This window comes from Camelina sativa, chromosome 10 (assembly GCF_030686135.1).
Source record: "Camelina sativa cultivar CO46 ecotype springtype chromosome 10, ASM3068613v1".
Lineage (NCBI taxonomy): Eukaryota > Viridiplantae > Streptophyta > Magnoliopsida > Brassicales > Brassicaceae > Camelina > Camelina sativa.
In genome coordinates, this window is record NC_141889.1 from 22753721 (window position 1) to 22772914 (window position 19194).

The window sequence follows — 19194 nt, forward strand, 5'->3', positions numbered from 1 at the left end:
AGTATTGTTGCTGCAAAAGTACAGGGACTAATGTGATAGTAGTATTCATTATTAAATCCATCTAAAACAAACAATAAGAAAACATACCACGAAACTCGACCACCACATGTTTTTTTTTTCTTGGGGAACCATACGAAAATTCCACCATGGTCCCCAAAAATTTGCTTTCCAAGTTTTACGGATGTCATTGGTGACTTGAGGGTGAATATCAAACCTATATAACACATAGAAAGTATATTGGTTACACATAAGTTAAACTAATAACATAATGTATAAAGGAACTGTGTTTACCATAAAGTTCCGTTGAGCTTTTCTGGGTGCAAATGTGGCATGTTACGTCTAGCTGGTGCATTCTTCAATTCAGCGAGACTTGCAGTGGTATAAGCTGCAGTAGTGGAACTAACTGACCCAATTGCTCCAGGAGGCAGGATATCATCAGAAGTCCGAGAAGCTCTTTGGAAGGAGTAGCCACCACGACGAGAATGATTCATATTCGCAGCTTTGTTCAGAAAAGAAAATATGAACATTAAAATTGAGTTTCTATTTACTCTAATAGCCAAAATGATAGAGATAAGAACATTAATCATCTCTATTGGTTATGGTCTCTTGCACACATGAAAAAAATTGATCTTTTAAAATTGGGACCTGGTAGTACGAAGAAATAAACATTCGCCCCCACATCAATATTCAACAAATTGTTTTCTAGGTGGAATTAACAAAATACAAAGCTTTAATTTTCCAGATTTGAAGAACTAAAATTTTCATCCTTTCTCTGTTCAACGACAAACAACAATTAAGAGAGAGAGAGAGAGAGAGAGAGAGAGAGAGAGAGAGTTACAGATACTGAGACAACAAAGAGACGGTGGTACTGGAGTAGCGCAGAGGCCAGGAGGAGAAACAGAGATGCAACAAGGAGATAATAGAGACAGGAACGAGAAGAGACGGCGACGACAAGGAGGAGAGACGGTGAGAGGATGAAAAGAGATGAGACGGACGATCAGTGCTAAGAGAGCCAAAGATGGTGTTTAGAATTCGGCGAGGGTTTTCTCCTTAGGTTAAGTAGAAGAAAGTAAAATAATTAAGAGGGAAAAGAATTGCGGGAATATAACCCGGGAAGGGAAAATTTCACTGCCACATATGTGATACTCGTGGCAATCTATAAAAATTAGAAAATAAATTAGTAAAGTTTGTCTTTTAATTAAGATCAAAAGAACATGCAGATACATAGAAGAACTAATTTAGATATGTAATTCATATATATTACAATATGAGTTGACCACAAATATATATATATATATATATATATTATTCATCGTGATCTTCAGTCTTCACCATCATCATCATCTTCACTTGAATCAGAATCAGAATCTGAATCAGTGTCATCCAAACCATCTTCAGAATCATATTCATCGTCGGCATGATCAACCAATAAAGACTCGTACTCATCTTCATCCTCGACTGCAAGTGTATCAACTTGCAAAATACCACTTGTTGCCACAACATGATTATAATTTTCATCTTGTAAAGCGGTTTGAATAACTTCTGTAGATTCTAAAAAGTTTCTCGGAACAACTTTTGTAGATGTCCACCAATTGTCTCTTACGTTATCACGCAACCGAGGATACGGAATAAAACAGACTTGATCACATTGCTCCGGTAAAATATAAGGATCATATTTCTCATATTGTTTAAGGGGCAAAACATCAACAATACCTGACGGATGTCTGCGCATTCCATGACCAAGTCTGTTGTCAAACCATGTGCATTTAAAAACCATAGCTTTGAGCCCAACAACACCATGATACTCAATCATAAGTATCTCCTCAATAAGTCCAAGATACTCGGTCTCCGTTGTTCCACGGACACATACACCATAATTATGCGTTTTTTTAGTATGTCCATGGTTGTGGGTATGGTAGTGGTATCCGCGTGAGTAATACATTGGCCAAGTAGTGAATTGATGGTTTGGACCTTGTACAAACTCAAGCATCCAAAACGGGAATACATATGACGCACTAGCATCGTTCATCTGTACCAAAATTATATATATATATATATATATATATATATATATGATTAGATTAACTGAAAATTAATATATTTATATAAACTCATCTATATATATATATATATATATATTATTAACTACAACACTTACATAGTCTCTACACCATTCCGCAAAATGTTTTTCTTTTGCTTTATCCATTTCTTTTGAAGTAATATTTGGTATGCTCAGCGTCATATACTCCTCGAACATCCTGTGTACATTTAGAAATTAGTGGCAAATTTTTTATTATCTAATAATATGTATAACTGAAAATTAAAGAAACAAAGAATACCTCTCATACGGTGTAAATTCTTCACAATTGAGTAGTAAAAATGTTTGAAGCACGTTATAATCTACGTCAGTAAACCATTTACGTTTTGGTTTTCCACTTACTCGTCCTTCTTGCTGGAAGATGCTCGGTACATTGGGATATGAGTAGGTGAATTTTACTTCACCAGAAACTTCAGATGTATCTAAAGGTTTACGAGGCAAATAATTAGCCATCACATTGGAAATCTCTTCGTTCACACATTGAGCAACTATCGAACCTCCAATGCGTGCCTTATTTTTTACCTTTTTTTTTAAATGATACATGTATCGCTCGAACGGGTACATCCACCTATATTGGACTGGACCACCTAAAGCAGCTTCATCAGGAAGATGCACAGGTAAATGTTCCATGACATCAAAGAATGACGGGGGGAAAATTTTCTCAAGATTGCAAAGCTTCACAGAAATATTTTCTTTTAATACCGCAACATCTTCAGTCCTCAACATCTTTGCAGATATATCTCGAAAGAAAAGTGAAATATCTACAAAAAAAAGTTTTTTTTATAATTAAATATATTTATTTAATTTACTAATTGCAGCACATACTATGTTTAATTCTTAAAATTATTATAGAATTAATTTAATACCTGAAATAGCTGTGTGGATAGCTTCGGGCAGTAGCTCTAAAAATGCAATAGGCAGAAGTCGATGCATGATCACATGACAATCATGACTTTTAAGGCCTGATAGTGACCAATTATTTAAGTCAACACAACGTGAAAACTTTGAAGCATATCCGTCTGGAAATTTTATCTCGTTTTTCATCCATGTTAAAAATTTCTGTTTACCATCCTTTGATAATCTGAATTTTGGAACAGGTGCTTTTCCATCAGGAGTAACCTCTAAATCCGGTCTTCGGCAAATAGAAGGAAGATCCATCCTAGATTTAACGTTATCTTTTGTCTTCCCTGGAACATTCAGCAATGTCTTAATGAGATTGTCGAAGAATTTTTTTTCGATGTGCATGAAATCGAGATTATGTCGAAGAAGTAGGTCTGCCCAATACGGCAAATCCCAGAATATACTTTGCTTCACCCAGTTTTATGATAATCACCATATCCTGTGATAGTACGAGCAGGGTTATCATGACCTTTTCCTCCACAATCGACAGTTCTGAACACCCCTTCAATGCTTCTTATCCTCTCATAAAGAATTTCCTCCCCAGATAACCATGTTGGAGGATCATCGTGCATTGATTTTCCCTTTCGGAATGCTCTTAAATTCCGCCGGTAAGGATGATCTTTAGGCAAGAATACTCTATGACAATCAAACCAACTGTGTTTTCTTCCATTTGGCAACCAAAATGACTTTGTTTCTTCTAGACAATACGGACAAGCCAATCTACCATGTGTAGTCCAACCCGAGAGCATACCGTATGCGGGAAAATCACTAATTGTCCACATCAATGCAACAAGCATCTTGAAATTTTGATTTCTTGACACATCGTAAGCATCCACACCGTCGCTCCACAAAAACTGTAGTTCTTCAATTAATGGCTGCAAAAAGACATCTAGGCTCTTCTTCGGATGTTTCGGCCCTGGAACTAATATCGCTAGAAAAAAATATTCCATTTTCATACACATCCCGGGAGGTAAATTGTATGGTGTTAATATAACTGGCCAAACCGAGTGTGCCTGACCGTTCATACCAATTGGATTAAATCCATCTGTTGATAAGCCTAGATAAACATTACGACTCTCATAAGCAAATTGTGGATATACCTTCTGAAAATGCTTCCATGCTTTTCCATCAGAGGGGTGATGCATCTCTCCTTCCGGGGATACATGTTCTGCGTGCCATCTCATATGTGATGATGTTGTCTCTGATTGGTACAATCGCTTCAACCGATCTCCAATAGGCAAATAAAACATCCTCTGCTTGGGTATTCTTTTACCTTTTCCACTATACGGAAGAAACCGATCTTTTTTGCAGAACCGACATTGCAATAACTCTTTATCTCCTCCCTTCCAAAAAAGCATACAATTATCTTCGCACACGTCAATCTTATGACAAGGCAATCCAAGTGATCGACTCAACTTCTTTGTCTCGTAGTATGACTCAAGAGCTTTATTGGGTGACGGAAGGACTGTTTTAAATGTTTCAGATATTTCATCCAAGCATGCCTCAGCTAGATTGTAAGTGGTCTTCCAATTCAGTATTTTTGAGGCGAGATACAATGGAGAAATTCCATCATGACACCCTTCGTAAAGGGGTTGATTCACTGCTTCAAACGCATGAAAGCCGCTATCATGGTATCTCTCTTCAAAATTTGGCTCCACCATATTTTCTTGAATTGTTGCATCGTCAAATAACATGTGAACATCTTCATTTGGATCATAAGAATGATCAACAGCCACTGGACTATTCTGGTGATCACTCCAAGTTTCTTGTTCAACTGGGCAATGACTTGTTGATGCTTCGTAACTTTCTCCATGATGCGTCCAAACATAATAATTCTCTGTAAATCCCTTCAAGTATATGTGCTTCTCAACGATATCGGTGTGGCGACGCTTTTGGTTTTTACACTTGGAACACGGACATAATAAATTCCCTCGTTGTCGATAAGATGGTTGATTACGAGCAAAAGATAAAAATGCATGTATCCCATCTACGAATTCATTTGATACACCTCCTCGCTCTTCATCTAACCTTCTATACATCCATTCTCTTGAATTAAAAAAATCAGACATTTTTTTGTGTTTAGTTTTGTTTGTTTTCTGATCGAATCGGTGGAAGATAATATAGTGGTTTTATTTTGCCATAACATTATCATGAATAAACAAAATAATATATTCACCACTACTGCCATGACATGATAACACAAAGACTTTAAAAAAAGAGTAACAAATAGCACAGATTATTCGATGCAGAGTTAAAATATTTTCATATGCATTATTAGATTGGACTTGTCGAAACTGAGTTTTGTCACTTAGTTATTTGCCACAACATTATCAGAATTACTTCGTGGCAAACTATTGTCACGAAAATTGCCAGAGACGTTTGTTGTTACAATTAGCCACAAAATGCCACGTTAGTCTATTTTGGTAAATTTGCCAGAAAAAGTCTCTTACTAATATGTGGCATTTATTGACACGACATTTTCTGTTAATTCATGGCAAATATTGCCAGAAATTGCCACAAAGTTTTTGGTCGTGGCAAATTTGACACGATTTACCACAAAAAATGAAGTAATATTTAGGTGTGGCGATATTGTGTCAAAATGGTGGTAAATGTTTTTTGCCACAAACAGCTTCTGGCAATTTTCTGGTAATATCACATTTTTCTTGTAGTGAATATTGTTTACTTTTCCAGTGAGGTTCTTAAGTCATTTTTTATTATCACGTGATATATTGTTGATTTGCTAGAAAAACATTATTTTGACACTAGAAAATATATATTATATATAGATTAGTAAAAAAAAGTACAGTGTTTATATAGATTTATCTTTTAATCTTCAAATAATTATATTTATACTCAATGATTTTTATTGATAAAAAAAGTAAATAAAATCCCACGCAAATATATATAACAAATAACTATTATCTTCAACAATATATCACTTAGTAAAGTAAGTTTAATGTTTATATAGATTTATACTCACCAGTTTGAATGATTATATTTGAGCTCAATAATTTATTTTGATAAAAAAAATTAAAATCCGTAACACTTTTGCTTTTGTCGTCACTAAGAAAAGCTTTTGTCGTCGTCAGGTACTTGTCAATATGTGGCCCTTTGCGCAATAATGTATGTGGCCCTTAATATAATAATAAAGGCTCCATATGTGACCCTTTGCGCAATATAATGTATGTCTCTAGTCTGTACGTTTGACTATAATGTTACACGTTAAAGCCGTGTATAATTAATCCGCCGTATAACATGTGTCACATTGGTTTAATATTTCAGTAAAAGTCGATTCTAAAATCTAAACCAACGTCTAACAACAGTAATTAAACTTAATTACCATCCACCAATTGATGCAACTCTAAACCAGCTTTAACTAACTCTTACTTAAGCTCAAGATCATTTGTTATTTAATTTGTCAAATTTTTCATTAAAAAGATTTATCTTATTCACCAATCATATCATTTGGTCAATAGGTTCAAAAGTACATCAGACCATAAAGAAGAACTTAAGGTCGCATGAACATCAATACTCCCTTCTTCAACTCCCGGAAACACTACGAGTAAACCACCAATACCATTACCCGGTCCAGCTCGAGCCGCGATTGGTTTTCCCCAACCGAAATCATGATCATACACGTCAAACCGTGGAGAGCTTGCGACGACCAAAGAGTGATCAGCCAATCTAGTTCTAACCCCTATTTTTGGTATTTTAACATTTCTAGTCCAATTCTTTGCAAAAGTTTTATAACTCTCATCCGTTATTGACCTCACCGTTTGACTTATTTGCAAAGCAGTCCAGCCTAGCCCATGAGCCAACAACTCTCCCACAGTGGTTGTGGCCGTTGCGAGATCGATTACATTCCCAAAGCACTCTTTCTTGAGGGGAGGGTTTAGCCTTTGTCTCATATCCGCCGCTATTTTGAATTGTGTTTCTTCTTCTCGGTTGAGACCAATGTGGCTAATGATTGATAGCCATAGATATGCCACAACCGCTTGAAGAGATGAGATTTTCGGAAAAATGGTACCAATTTCGTTGTTGGCTTTCTCTTTGAGATCTTGAATTTTATTTTTGGAGAAGTGAAAAATTCTCTCTTTGGTTGTAGTTTTACAACGTGGTGGCGTCTCCATCTCCGAAGCCGGAATATGTACCGGGTAATCGATCGTGTCAAGGAACCAGTTTTTGAGAACAAGAGGCTTAATATTAGAAACCGAACCGTTAAGACAAATCTTGGACCAAGTGTGGAAGAAACTCCAGAAGGAAGAACCATCGGCCACCAAGTGATTGTAACCAAAACTGATGAAAACTCCATCTTTGATCTCGGTGACTTGCAATGCAAGCAAGGGCTCGGAGACAAGGGCGTCATGGCTTTCGACGTTGTTTGCAGGGAAAAATTGCGACATGAAATCAGGAACAGAGCCATACGACTGAAGGACATCATTCAAGGAGACAGATTCGGCCTTTGCATGGACGAATTTGGCACCTGAACCGTCACAGTCGATGTACACCGACAGCGTGTTGTCTTCGTGATTGTTTACTTTGACGAGACGACCAGCCAAAGGGAAATATATCTTTAATGCGGTCGAAAGAGAGGCCTTTAATCGAGGGATGATTTGGTTATCTGAGTTGGGTTTGGGGAAGAGGAGACCTCTTTGAGGATAGAAAACATAGAGAAGGTCGAGATCATGAGGAGTTAGATGGATCTTTTCACGACCCGAGTGGTGTACTTTTTCGGGTCGTACAATGCTTGATGAAATCACGCATATAGGAAAATTTGAAGCCATGTCTTCAAAACTTAATAATCCACATCAATGATGAACAATATTTATATAGACAATATAACTATGTAAAAATTTATCGAGCAGATCTATTGAACATGTGAAAAATGTGAACTGTTGAGATTTTATGGCGTAGTGACCTTAACTATAATGATTTAGTACTTCATATTCATTGGTTGTTACGCATCCACTACAAAGGTTACGTTTGCGGCCGGTTGTTAACTTTTGACAACAATCACAGTATATACTTTATATTGTTTTGTGCCGCTTGTAATGGTTAGATTTCGAAAAAAAAATATTGTTGTTAGTGTTTGAAGCGCGAACAGTCGTGTTGGTTACAAAAAACAAAAATTATTTTAAATCGTAGTAAAAATTTACAAAACAATAAAATAAAAAATATTAAAACAAAGCATGTATTGTATATTATCGAATACTATTATATTAAATTTGATATATATATATATATATACACTTCATTTTAATACTGAATATTCTAGTGTATAAACCTGTTAAAATAAATATTTTTCATTAGTTAACATGTTTTAGTCTAAAGTTAAATTTAAAACTTTAATAATAAAGTTTTTAGTTCTCTTAATTATACAATTATATATCATATACATTTTTGATAGGCTCTATATTCAACCGTTGTCAGCCAAGACAAATTTTCCACATACGTATCTGTTTCCAACAGTTATATCAGCCGTATATGTTACTCGTTATTTGTTTAATTACACCATAAACGTTTGAAAGAAAAGACTCTCGTGTTTATAATTAATTACATGTCATGCTATTTTTAATATCATCTAAAAATATAGCTGGTATGTTTTACTTCATTTTTGTTTATTAAGAATGTTCTTGACTTACACATATAATTTCCCTGGACCGAAACTTAGTGCTGGTCATTTAGTTATTTTCCCAGGCTCAAACATGGAGTTAGGTCTTGAAATAGACCCACATCGGAAAAACTGAAATTTCTTGGACAATGTATATTGTATGTGGCAATCTTCTTTTCTCTTGAACTAATTTTTTGTGTAAGTTAGGTCCACACTGATATAATATCAGAGCCAATACTTAATCTTTTCGATTATGGCCTAGCCACCACCCGTAGATATCCAATCCCATAAAATTCATGTTTTAGATGTCCAATCATAAGTCTGATGAAGCAAAATGTATTAAAACTAGGTTTGAATCTGCAGTATATCACACGACAAGATTTTTTTATTATTATTTTTAAATAGTTTTTGTCAATTATAAGTGTTAGTCGGATCGTTAATTAGTATATTATCTTTTATTCGATGTTACAGGTTTGATCTTGTTTTGGTATTCATATTCTTTTTTTATATACCAAATTTTACACTCATTTTTGATTAATCCACATTAGTATTAAAATAATATATGGAACAATAAGCAACGGATCTTAATTTCTTAAATTATTTTTACTTATGGGCAATTTTTTACTATAGAAATATAAAAAATTGTATAGTTTTTTTTAGTTGTTGTATTTCTAAAGTATTTTTTCTTTTTATATATAAAATTGTTAGTTTGGTGGAGTTTTAATGATATTTTAACCCATCATGCTATATAAACCGTTAGAGTATAATCAAAAATATATAATTTTGAAAATACAGATGTGAGTTAATGCTAATAAAATTTTACATATATCTTTTTAAAGAATCGATCGTAACGCTTTCTGCTATGTACACGACATGATAATATTTTTTATCTTTTTGTCTATTATTGTATTTTTATATTTTAAACTTATTATTAAAATATTATATATGATTTTAATTTCTAGTATTTTATAAATAAAGTATCTGGGTAAATGACTAAATTTATAGTTGTTAGGGTTAGGGTTGGACAACACATCTTATTTAATTCGTCATGTAAACCAATCCCCAAAAATTATACAACTTTACTAATGTTTACTCTAGTTTCTATTACATGATCTCTGTCTCTGAACTTATAATTGTTAGCTATATGATCCAAGTGCTCATTAGAGCACGTTTTCTACGGTTCTACCTCTCTCGACTTCTCAAAACCATCGGCCTCACGGACAAACCTTGCTCATCACCTGGTTTAGTCTGTTTTAGTAATGGTGTTGTTTTCTCAGGTTGTTGTACCACTTTTGGTGTTTTTGGCTAAGGTTGGGGAGTGTGTTCCCCTCTCTTAAGGTAAGCCTTCTAAGGTAAAGGTTGTATGAGAATCTTCTTTTTAGTTTCTGGGCCTGTGGCCGTCTTGAGCTTTTTGACGTTGTATCTTTCTTTTGTTAAATGGAAAAAAAATAGTTAAAAATATTTAGATTATTTTTTCAATTTTTTAGTCAAAAATATTGAAAATGTTAGCTACTAATTAAATAGTCAACTAGATTTGTTACGTAAACAAATGACATTAGGCATAGCTCATAATATAATATTTTTCTTTTCGTTTAGTGGAAAGAGCAATCGAAAGGGAAATTTAACAATGAAGCATTAACGTAATAATATTTAACAATGTTTCATTATTAATAAAATTTTAAATAATGGAATATAAGGAATGATGTGCGATTCTTTCTAATTTATTTGATGTATTAAGTCCACACTAATATTGGAAACTCCAAAAAAAAAAAAAAAAAAAGCAAAATCTTTTGATTCTGTAATGAATATCCAAAGTTACTCTTACTTGACCATAGTGTTGAATATGAAAAGTGGCCATGCGAAACTGGAGGATATGAAAAGTTATAGTGTTGAATAGATTTATACACTATAACTCAATAACGTGGTCATCAATTCAAAATGTATAAAAACTTCTTTTGTCAAACTTGAGTTATATGGTCAGAGCTTAGTACCTCGTGTCTTATATATCAATTAGTACACAGTAATGTTTTCCTAAAATGTATTGATTGGTTCTTCCCTTAATATCCTAAAACAGTATGTTTGCAAGCGGTTGCGATAATTAGTGATAGATAAATAATCAGTAGTTTTAAATCGTCAATGATAATAATTATAAAACCGGTTTATACTACCGTATATCTTTTATTCATTCACTAGTTTTTTGGGTAACACTTAGAAAAGCTTTCATCACATCGTCTCTTGCATGATAATTATAAGGACAATCCAGAAGATTTATGATTATGAATTCAAGCATATATCTCACAGTTTGTCACATTACTTGATGCAATTTTTGGTGGCAAACCAAATGCATAAAATAATAAACATTTCACTTTAAAATTTGTTTTTGATTATATTTTTTTATAGTTTTTGTAATTAATCATTTTAATACTTTAATATTTTATCATAATAATATAATTTATGATGGTTTTATACCTTTTCATTATTATATATTACATTTATTTTTGATCATTTTTTATTTTTGCTGATCAGTAGTCATAAAATTCACACAAACACTCCTATTTTTTTAAAATACTAAACCAGTGGTTCTAACATTTAGTATTGCTTGAAACCTTATCTGATCGTTTTCGCAAACTCCCAAAACTGCAATCACAGTCGTTATGTTTAAACCAACTAGGCACTAAAATAATCAAAACTTTTTTTAGAAGTTTAAAAGTTAAAATTCAAAAAATTACATGCTTTAGTTGCATACAATAAAAAAATTATACATGTACTACTAAGTCAAATTTTGACTATAGTTATAATTCTAGTGTCACCCCAAATATAGTGGACAATGATATGAAAAAGAAACAAAAGCAATGTAACCAAAGAATGTATACCGTCTTCACATAATGTTGGATCGTGCCCACTTGAAGCGTGAAAGAACTTTAGAATCTTCAAAATGGCTTTGTTTTGTTTGATAATGACAGATTGACGAAAGGCATAAATGCGAAAAATATTTGGAAGAAAAAAAAAAATAGAAGTCTCTCCAGTTTTTCCTTTTGTTTAGTTTACCCTATATCCTTTCAAGAAAGACAACCGCGATGACACATTATAGATATCAAAAACGTGATTTAGTTTGGAGTTAATATATTATGTTACATGCTACAGAATTAGCTAGAGAGATGTTTCTATAAAGCCTTCATACTATATCGTTAGAACTGAGCATATTGCAGTGCTTCACCAATCCTCTTGTTTTTCATTGGGGAAGTTTAATCCAAGCTAAAGAATTCTAGAGTAAACAATTACAATATACAATTACGAAGCCACAAACAATCTCACTTGCGTTAGGAAATGCAAGACTGTCCTGAGTGACAAGTTTGCAAAAGAATCTTCTCCCACATCATAGAGCCGTTCTGTTAACTCCTCATACCCGTGGATTATATACTGAAAAATTACTCAGATGTTACAGAAAAGTAGGTTTATTCTTAATATATTATACACTTTTTAAAAATTATTCAAATATTTAGTTTTTTGAGTGTAATTATAATTAACACTCCAAATTTATTTTTTATTTTTAATTCCGAAAATATTAAAAAAGGTATACATGAGCAAACATTTCCATGTCATTATTGACAATGAACGTCTCATTTATATTACTTCACGGCTGAGTTATAATACTTAAGTGAAACCGAAAGGTTTCATAGATTCATATGGCTGAGTTAAAATGTTTTGTGGCTGACTAACAACAAGAAATAAAAGTAAACAGCTGAACTTTATTACTTGACGGGTGAGTTATAGTGCTTAAGGAAAAACGAAAGGTCTCTTAGATTCATATGACGGCTGAGTTATAATGTTTGGTGGCTGACTTATAACAAGAAATAAACTTAAAGTAAAATTGTCGTGCGTTGTTTTCACATCTATCTGCACAACTCTACACCCTCTATCATCGGTGTTAAATACATATTTGTGTTTCTTTACCCACTTACAGGAAACAATAATTACTGGAACTGAATCCATGAAAGAAAATGAAGAAGAATGAGGAAAATTAATAAGAATGAGTGTAATTAAGAAGTGAAAAACAAGGAGAAAAACAAGGGGAAGAACAAGGTGAAGAAGAAGGTAGAAAACATGTAAATCCTTCACTTTTGAACCACTTGAAGAACAAAAGTCGAAGGAACGACGTTTCGTATTTCTGGAAAAGATGATGACATGGAATGATGACATGGATGATGCGTCCGAAGTGGCAAGTCATCGACCAAACAAACATGTAAATCAGCAATCAAACAAAAATTATAACTTAGCCGCAACATGAATAATATTACAGTAATTGAAAAGCAAAAAAAATGACTGCCATATTCAGCCGCTTAATGTCATAACTTAACTGATAATTTGTAACTTAGTCGTATCGTTTAATAATTCAGCCGTAACTGAATGATATTCTAGTAATTAATCTTTTGCTACTAAGTCAGCCGTAAAATGGCCGAGTTTTCTGATAAGTCAGCTCATGACTGCTGAGTTATATTACTTAACTATAACTCAGCAATAACCACATCTCATAAGCCAGCCGTTGTTCATAACTCAGCCAGATTTAGAAAGTTAATTCAGCTGTGTCGTACTGATAACTCAGCCAAAATTTTGACAACTCAACCATCAGATTAAAACACAGCCGTAAGGGCAGCTGAGTTATGCTTATAAAACTCAGCCAGATTTCATTAAGTCAGCTGTAACTCTTGACTGAGTTATGCTCTAAGTCAGCCGTCTGATCATAACTCAGATGTTTCTCCATAAATCATCTGCAATATATTGTAACTCAGCCATCTTTATCTCTGTAGCGCATGACGGTTGAGTTATTTAATACACGTCAGCGATTTCTGACATGACGTCTGACGTGGCAATGGCATTCTTTGTAATTATGTTTTTTCCTGTAACATAAAACAAGTGCATGTTGGGTATATTAAAAATACCTAAAATATGATAGTAATAAAAAAAAATTGTATGGTTTTGGTAATATTACCTAAAATGTATGACTATGAGTAAATCTCCCTTATATACTTGGGTAACATTTCAAAGAACTTGGTTAGCTTAATTTGTAGCCTAATATCAATATAGAGTCGATTGATAATATTCACGTAAAACAATTTTCAAGATGGGTAAATTCTTAAAACATATATAGTGCATGAACTCGGAACATGAGTTTCCCGAAGAGGATTACACTGACAAGTATTGTGTCTAAATGGCTTTTTACTAAATTGAGTATTTTTCAAGTATATTTTAATGTGCAGGCATGCATGAAAATAAATATCATTTTCTATTATAAAGGTTTTATGCAAGTCATGACAATGATGGTGTTTAAAAAAAACAAATAATAACAAGTTGATGAAGACCTATAGGTCCATTAGTCCATTATATTCTCTTTTAAAATAACATACCACCTCAATTTTTTGTTTGCTAGACTCAGAAGGAAGCTAGAGGTTGATGTAAAGTTCTAAAATTAATAATAAGTTTAGTAAATCATATTATTTACGGTAATCTACTTATCAACCAATTTTATTTTTAAGAATTTCGAATAACACGATGTCAAGAAAAAAAAGAATTTGAATAACATATTTACTAAGAACTAAAGATATGAGTATATGAATCATCTGACAAACACTTTTTTACTTAAACAAACAACTTACAAGACAATATTAAAGAATAAGTACCAATACATAGTTCGAAAATATGGAGCCTATAAGAAACTAAGAAATAAATCTCCTTTGTAGCCTTGTAGGTGTATATATATATATATATCAAAATCAGTATTAAGGAAAGTAATCATATACGAATACTATTATTGGGACTCTTATTTTCTTGGAAGAAGGAAAAGGGATGCAACTTGTGAATTGTAAAAACAATACCCAATATATATATATATATATATATATATATATATATATATATTGATTCTATTCGGATAGACAAAGAGTAGAGGCGTTGAGGATGATTTCAACTGAAACGCTAATATCTGGAATCTCAAATGTTCACCCAAAACAAAACTCCTCCTTTGGAAAATGACTCAGAAGGCTCTACTGGTAGGGACAATTTGAGAACCAGACAGGTTACGACTGAGGTCAACTATCCCCATTGTGGGTCACCAGAATCGGAGATCCATGCTTTTTTCCACTGCCCTTTTGCAGCCCTGATCTGGAAAATGGCCCCGTTTAAGGAACAGCTCAACCCGGAGACAATTAAATCGATGAAATCAGCAATCACTGTCACTATGCGACTGACCTGTTTACCACCCACTGGAATCGGATCCGGACCCTTAGCCCCATGGATCCTATGGACCATCTGGACGGCAAGAAACCGGTTGATCTTAAGCAGAGAACAACCTGTGGCAGAAGAAGTTTTGAACCTTGCCATCATACGAGCGAAAGAATGGCAGAATGCCCAATCATTTCAACCCATAGCACACCACACAGGTAATACCAAGCTTCCAACCCCACTGGCTCTAAATGGTGTGAATTGCTTTGTAGATGGGGCGTGGCAGGAAAACAATGCGGCCGGATGTGGTTGAAGACCAATCTAATCGAACCTTAAATCGAGGCTCTACGGCTTACCTCCATATACGATCTCCGCTGATGGCCGAAGCAATTGCAACTTTCACCGCGATGGGAGTTGCTCTTGAATCAGGTTTCACGCACCTTCATGTCGCCTCAGACTCGCAACTGTTAGTCAAGACTTTTCATAAGAAGATCCACCTCCTGGAACTTCACGGGATTCTATATGATATCCTTAATCTTGCATCTAAATCCAGCTTCTGTAATCTCTCTTACATCCCAAGGGATATGAATCGGCAAGTAGACCTCTTGGCGAAAGAGGCTCTCCGATTTCTTTGTACTGATCAACCGTAATCTTTTAATCAGAAGTCTTTGTTTGTCAAAAAAAAAGACAAAGAGTAGATCATTTGTGGGAGACAATAATAAACTTTGCATACTCTTTGCTGGTAGCTTAAAAATAGAGTCAACTATGTTTTCGTATGAAATACACTTTTAAATGTATAAGTAGTTGTCTAATGTATTTTTACCATTGATGTTTGAAAAATTTTACATATGATATATTACATTATTTTATAGCAATTTTTATGTGCTACACTATAAAATAATGAATTGCTATATATATAAATATAGCACTTGCAAAATTCGAGCTATCTTATTCTGGTATCAATGCCAACTTTTTTTTGTAGTGAAAAAAGGTAGAAATTTTTTTTACTAGAGCCATTGGGTTTGGAGAGGATTAGAGAGGATTAGCTTTTTTTTTTTTTTTGGTAAATAGATGGGATGTTTTATGGCTTCACTTTCGGTACGATGGTATGTAACATGCATGTTTCTCTTACACAGTTACACCGCTAAGAACTTCCAGATTTGTGTTCGTTGATCGAGTGCAGTCAAGAATTTCCTCTAAATATGCTTCATAGGCGAAATTAATCTCACCCAAATCTGTTAATCACTTTACTGTCCGCATGATTGATCAAGATACAAGTGGATATCTTTTCGTCCTTCCAAGCTTAATTCCTTTATGGCCGAATTTCTAAAGTAGATACATGCAACTTATTAACTCAAGATAAAAGACGTTACTCGTTGTTTTTTCTTACAAATAATTATGGGTACTTTATTTATGATGATGGTAATGATCATTTAAATGCATAATGAACCGTTCAAAAATGGAAGATGAAAAGAAGGCAGAGCAAGTGAACGTTTTTCACAAGTCTTTTCAAGTCAACTTTGTATGTGACTCATATAGAAAAATTCACATATTTTCACATATTAACTAGGTTAGTACCGTGCCATTAACTAAGGTCCTGTTCTTTTTCGTGTTGCTGGATGAGTGAGTGCGACACATTAAAACGATAGTGATAACGTCAATCAAAAATCAAAACGACAACGGCAACGACAAGACGATGAGGCAGACGTGTTTATTAGAGTGAGAAAAAGTGTTGTTTGGGAGAGAGAGGAATTGCCGGATTTTCTAGTGACTCTTCTTCACAACATTGACGACTTTCTTTGTTTATTTTCTGTTACATATTATAAGTAATTTTTTATCTTGATCAATAAGTGATATTCTATTAAAAAAAAATTACTTATAATATTGTCCATGGCGGGGATGTTAATATTATAAATAAGATTAGATAAATAATTTACTTAAAATATATTATTGAAAAAAAAATTATTTTCACCAAATAAAACATCAACCACTCAAAAGGTTTGATCTCCGCGTTTGTATTGAGCTCATGGAATGAAATGAGCTGCCTCTATTTAATCATGACTGATATTAAAAAAACCGTTTGTGATTAATATCAAATAAATGAGTAGATAATATACATATCATTGTGATTACTACTATGCACTGTTCAAGAAAGCGCTAGGCGGTATGTGGGCGGTGACCCAGCGCCTAGCGCCTAGAATACCTAGTCGAAATTTTAAGCGTTTTAGGGGGTTAGGCGTTTATAATACGAACATTATATTTATGATATTATACATAAAATTATAGAAAAATATATGTTAGAAGAAATAAATAATAATAAATCATAAACTAAAATTAGTAAAAATAAATTTATTTAATTTAGATTAATAACATTTAAACATTTCTAAATATTTATATGAATATAAAACTTAAAATTTTAAATATATGTAGTTAAAAATAAAAAATATATAATAAAATAAAATTTTGTGATTTAGGCGGTCTAAGCGGTCGTCTAGGCGTCTGCTGAGCGCCTAGCGCCTAGACGGCGCCTAGGCGGCTGCGTAGACCGCTTTCTTGAACACTGCTACTATGACGGAAAATTAGAGAGAAATCATATTAAGTTTATTTTGTAACCAATTATTAGAGGGCAGGCCCCCTACTACAGCTGCTCAACTAAATTTGCTCCGTACGATTGACCTCTACCTATTTCCTCCTGTACACATGGTAACTCTTCTCAATTTCACTTATACACTATAATTCTATCTAATTAACCAAAATTGGATTAGTTCTTCAATTGCAGGTTCGTCTCAGGTGACTTCAAGAAGTTCTCACGTTGGAGTTCGGAGTAGGTACTGGTGTGGTGGAGAGATTAGGACCTACACCTAAAAGATAGAAGAGAATCCATATCGAAAATTCTACATATGCATTATGGGTATGAAGGTAATATACTTTTATCTACGCTAATTCCATCAAAATTTATTAAATATTGTTATCGGAAAATTATTTTAGGAGAAGAAGGAGAAACACATGTTCGGTTGGGTTGACAATGCTCTTCTATAGGAGATTAGGATGGTTGAAAGCAAACAGAACCAACTCTTAGAGGATTTTCATGATCTAAAAAAGATGGTGATGGACAATGTGGAGTTCCAAAAGGAGATGGTGATCCAAGGCTCTCCATTGTAATTTCTTAGATATTTGGCTGTGATTGTGAACATGAACCTCAGTTTAACTTATTCTTTGAATCCGTTAGTGCCATGTAGAAAGCGTATATGAAAGATTACCCTTTTGGAAGATGAAAGACGTAAAAAAATCGTGTTACCCGACTTCCACTGTTCACGGTGGCAATCCTCAGTGGCCAAGCTTGCATTTTGGTCGCTTAAACCAAACTGAACCAGTAGACTATGTCCATTTTTGCAAGAAGTTTTGTAAGCATGTTGTAATGTCTAGGTAAAATATTCGTTAGATTTGCTTCAATCTGTTATTCGATTCGATTTGGTTCAAAATTGATATTCATCAAAAGCAAAGTAAATCATAAATACGTACAATACCCGAACAGAGGCAGCAAATTTCCTCTTGGTATAACGGGGTATGGTTTAAGCACTCCACACCAAAATTTTCTTTTTGTGTTTGGCTTGCAGTGCAAGATAGACTGTCAACAACTGATCGGATGCTCCATTGGAACAATGCTCGGGAGTCCAAAGACCATCTCTTCTTCTCCTGCAGTTTTGGATCAGAAGTTTGGGGTGGTACAATTAAAAACATCCTCAAAGCAAAGTATACAACAGACTAGCAATCTCTTCTCATCTCAGTTTGTAGACACTGGCATGATCGTCTCGAGAGCTTCATGGTCAGCTTCCTATTTCAAACGGTAATCTACAACATTTGGCGAGAACGGATCTCCGGCGGCACAGACAGTCTCCTAATACAGCAGCTCGGATCATCTCAATGGTGGATAGGCAAATGAGAGATCAATTGTTATCCCTTCTCCTCATTGGGGATAGAAGATATGACAAAAGGCTTTGCAAGCCTGGTTCTCCTCTCGTTCCTGATTCTCAATCAGTTTTTAAACCACAACACTTTCAACTATATGTTGTAGAAAAGTTATGTTTATTTTGAATATAATTTAACATTAAATTCAAAATATATATATATACCTATAATTTAAATAGGCGGATATCCACTCCAGTATACTGATAATTATATGTCTTAAATATAGTTTTACTATCTTTTTATGTATTTTATAAATTTAAAACCAAACAATTTATAACTATAGCTTTTCGAATTTTTCAAATTTTTTGGAATTTTTAAGTTTATTCACTCTGGTAAGCTGCTCTGCTTTAACTCGTAAAAACCTTTTCGACATAGCCAACTGTAAAACATGAATATA

At 33.8% G+C, this 19194-nt stretch overlaps 1 protein-coding gene, 1 long non-coding RNA gene and 1 pseudogene across 3 annotated transcripts; all 3 read right to left on the reverse strand.

Moving 5' to 3' along the window:
- Window positions 1-1321: 1321 nt before the first annotated feature.
- Window positions 1322-5067, reverse strand: LOC104728307 (uncharacterized). The gene is given in 7 exon segments (XM_087468705.1): window positions 1322-1487; window positions 1604-1726; window positions 1728-2029; window positions 2159-2258; window positions 2340-2859; window positions 2965-3418; window positions 3421-5067. Coding segments are annotated over 7 exon segments (3312 nt in total).
- Window positions 5068-6400: 1333 nt separating this feature from the next.
- LOC104720555 (putative acetyltransferase At3g50280 pseudogene) lies at window positions 6401-7853 on the reverse strand (annotated as a pseudogene). The gene has a single exon (XR_015568168.1). The product of XR_015568168.1 is annotated as a putative acetyltransferase At3g50280 pseudogene (transcript).
- A 6590-nt stretch (window positions 7854-14443) lies between these two features.
- Window positions 14444-15560, reverse strand: LOC147937202 (uncharacterized). Its single transcript, XR_015569171.1, has 2 exons — window positions 14856-15560; window positions 14444-14768 (listed from the first exon to the last, which is right to left on the reverse strand). It is a non-coding gene; the product is annotated as an uncharacterized LOC147937202 (long non-coding RNA).
- Between the last annotated feature and the right edge of the window lie 3634 nt (window positions 15561-19194).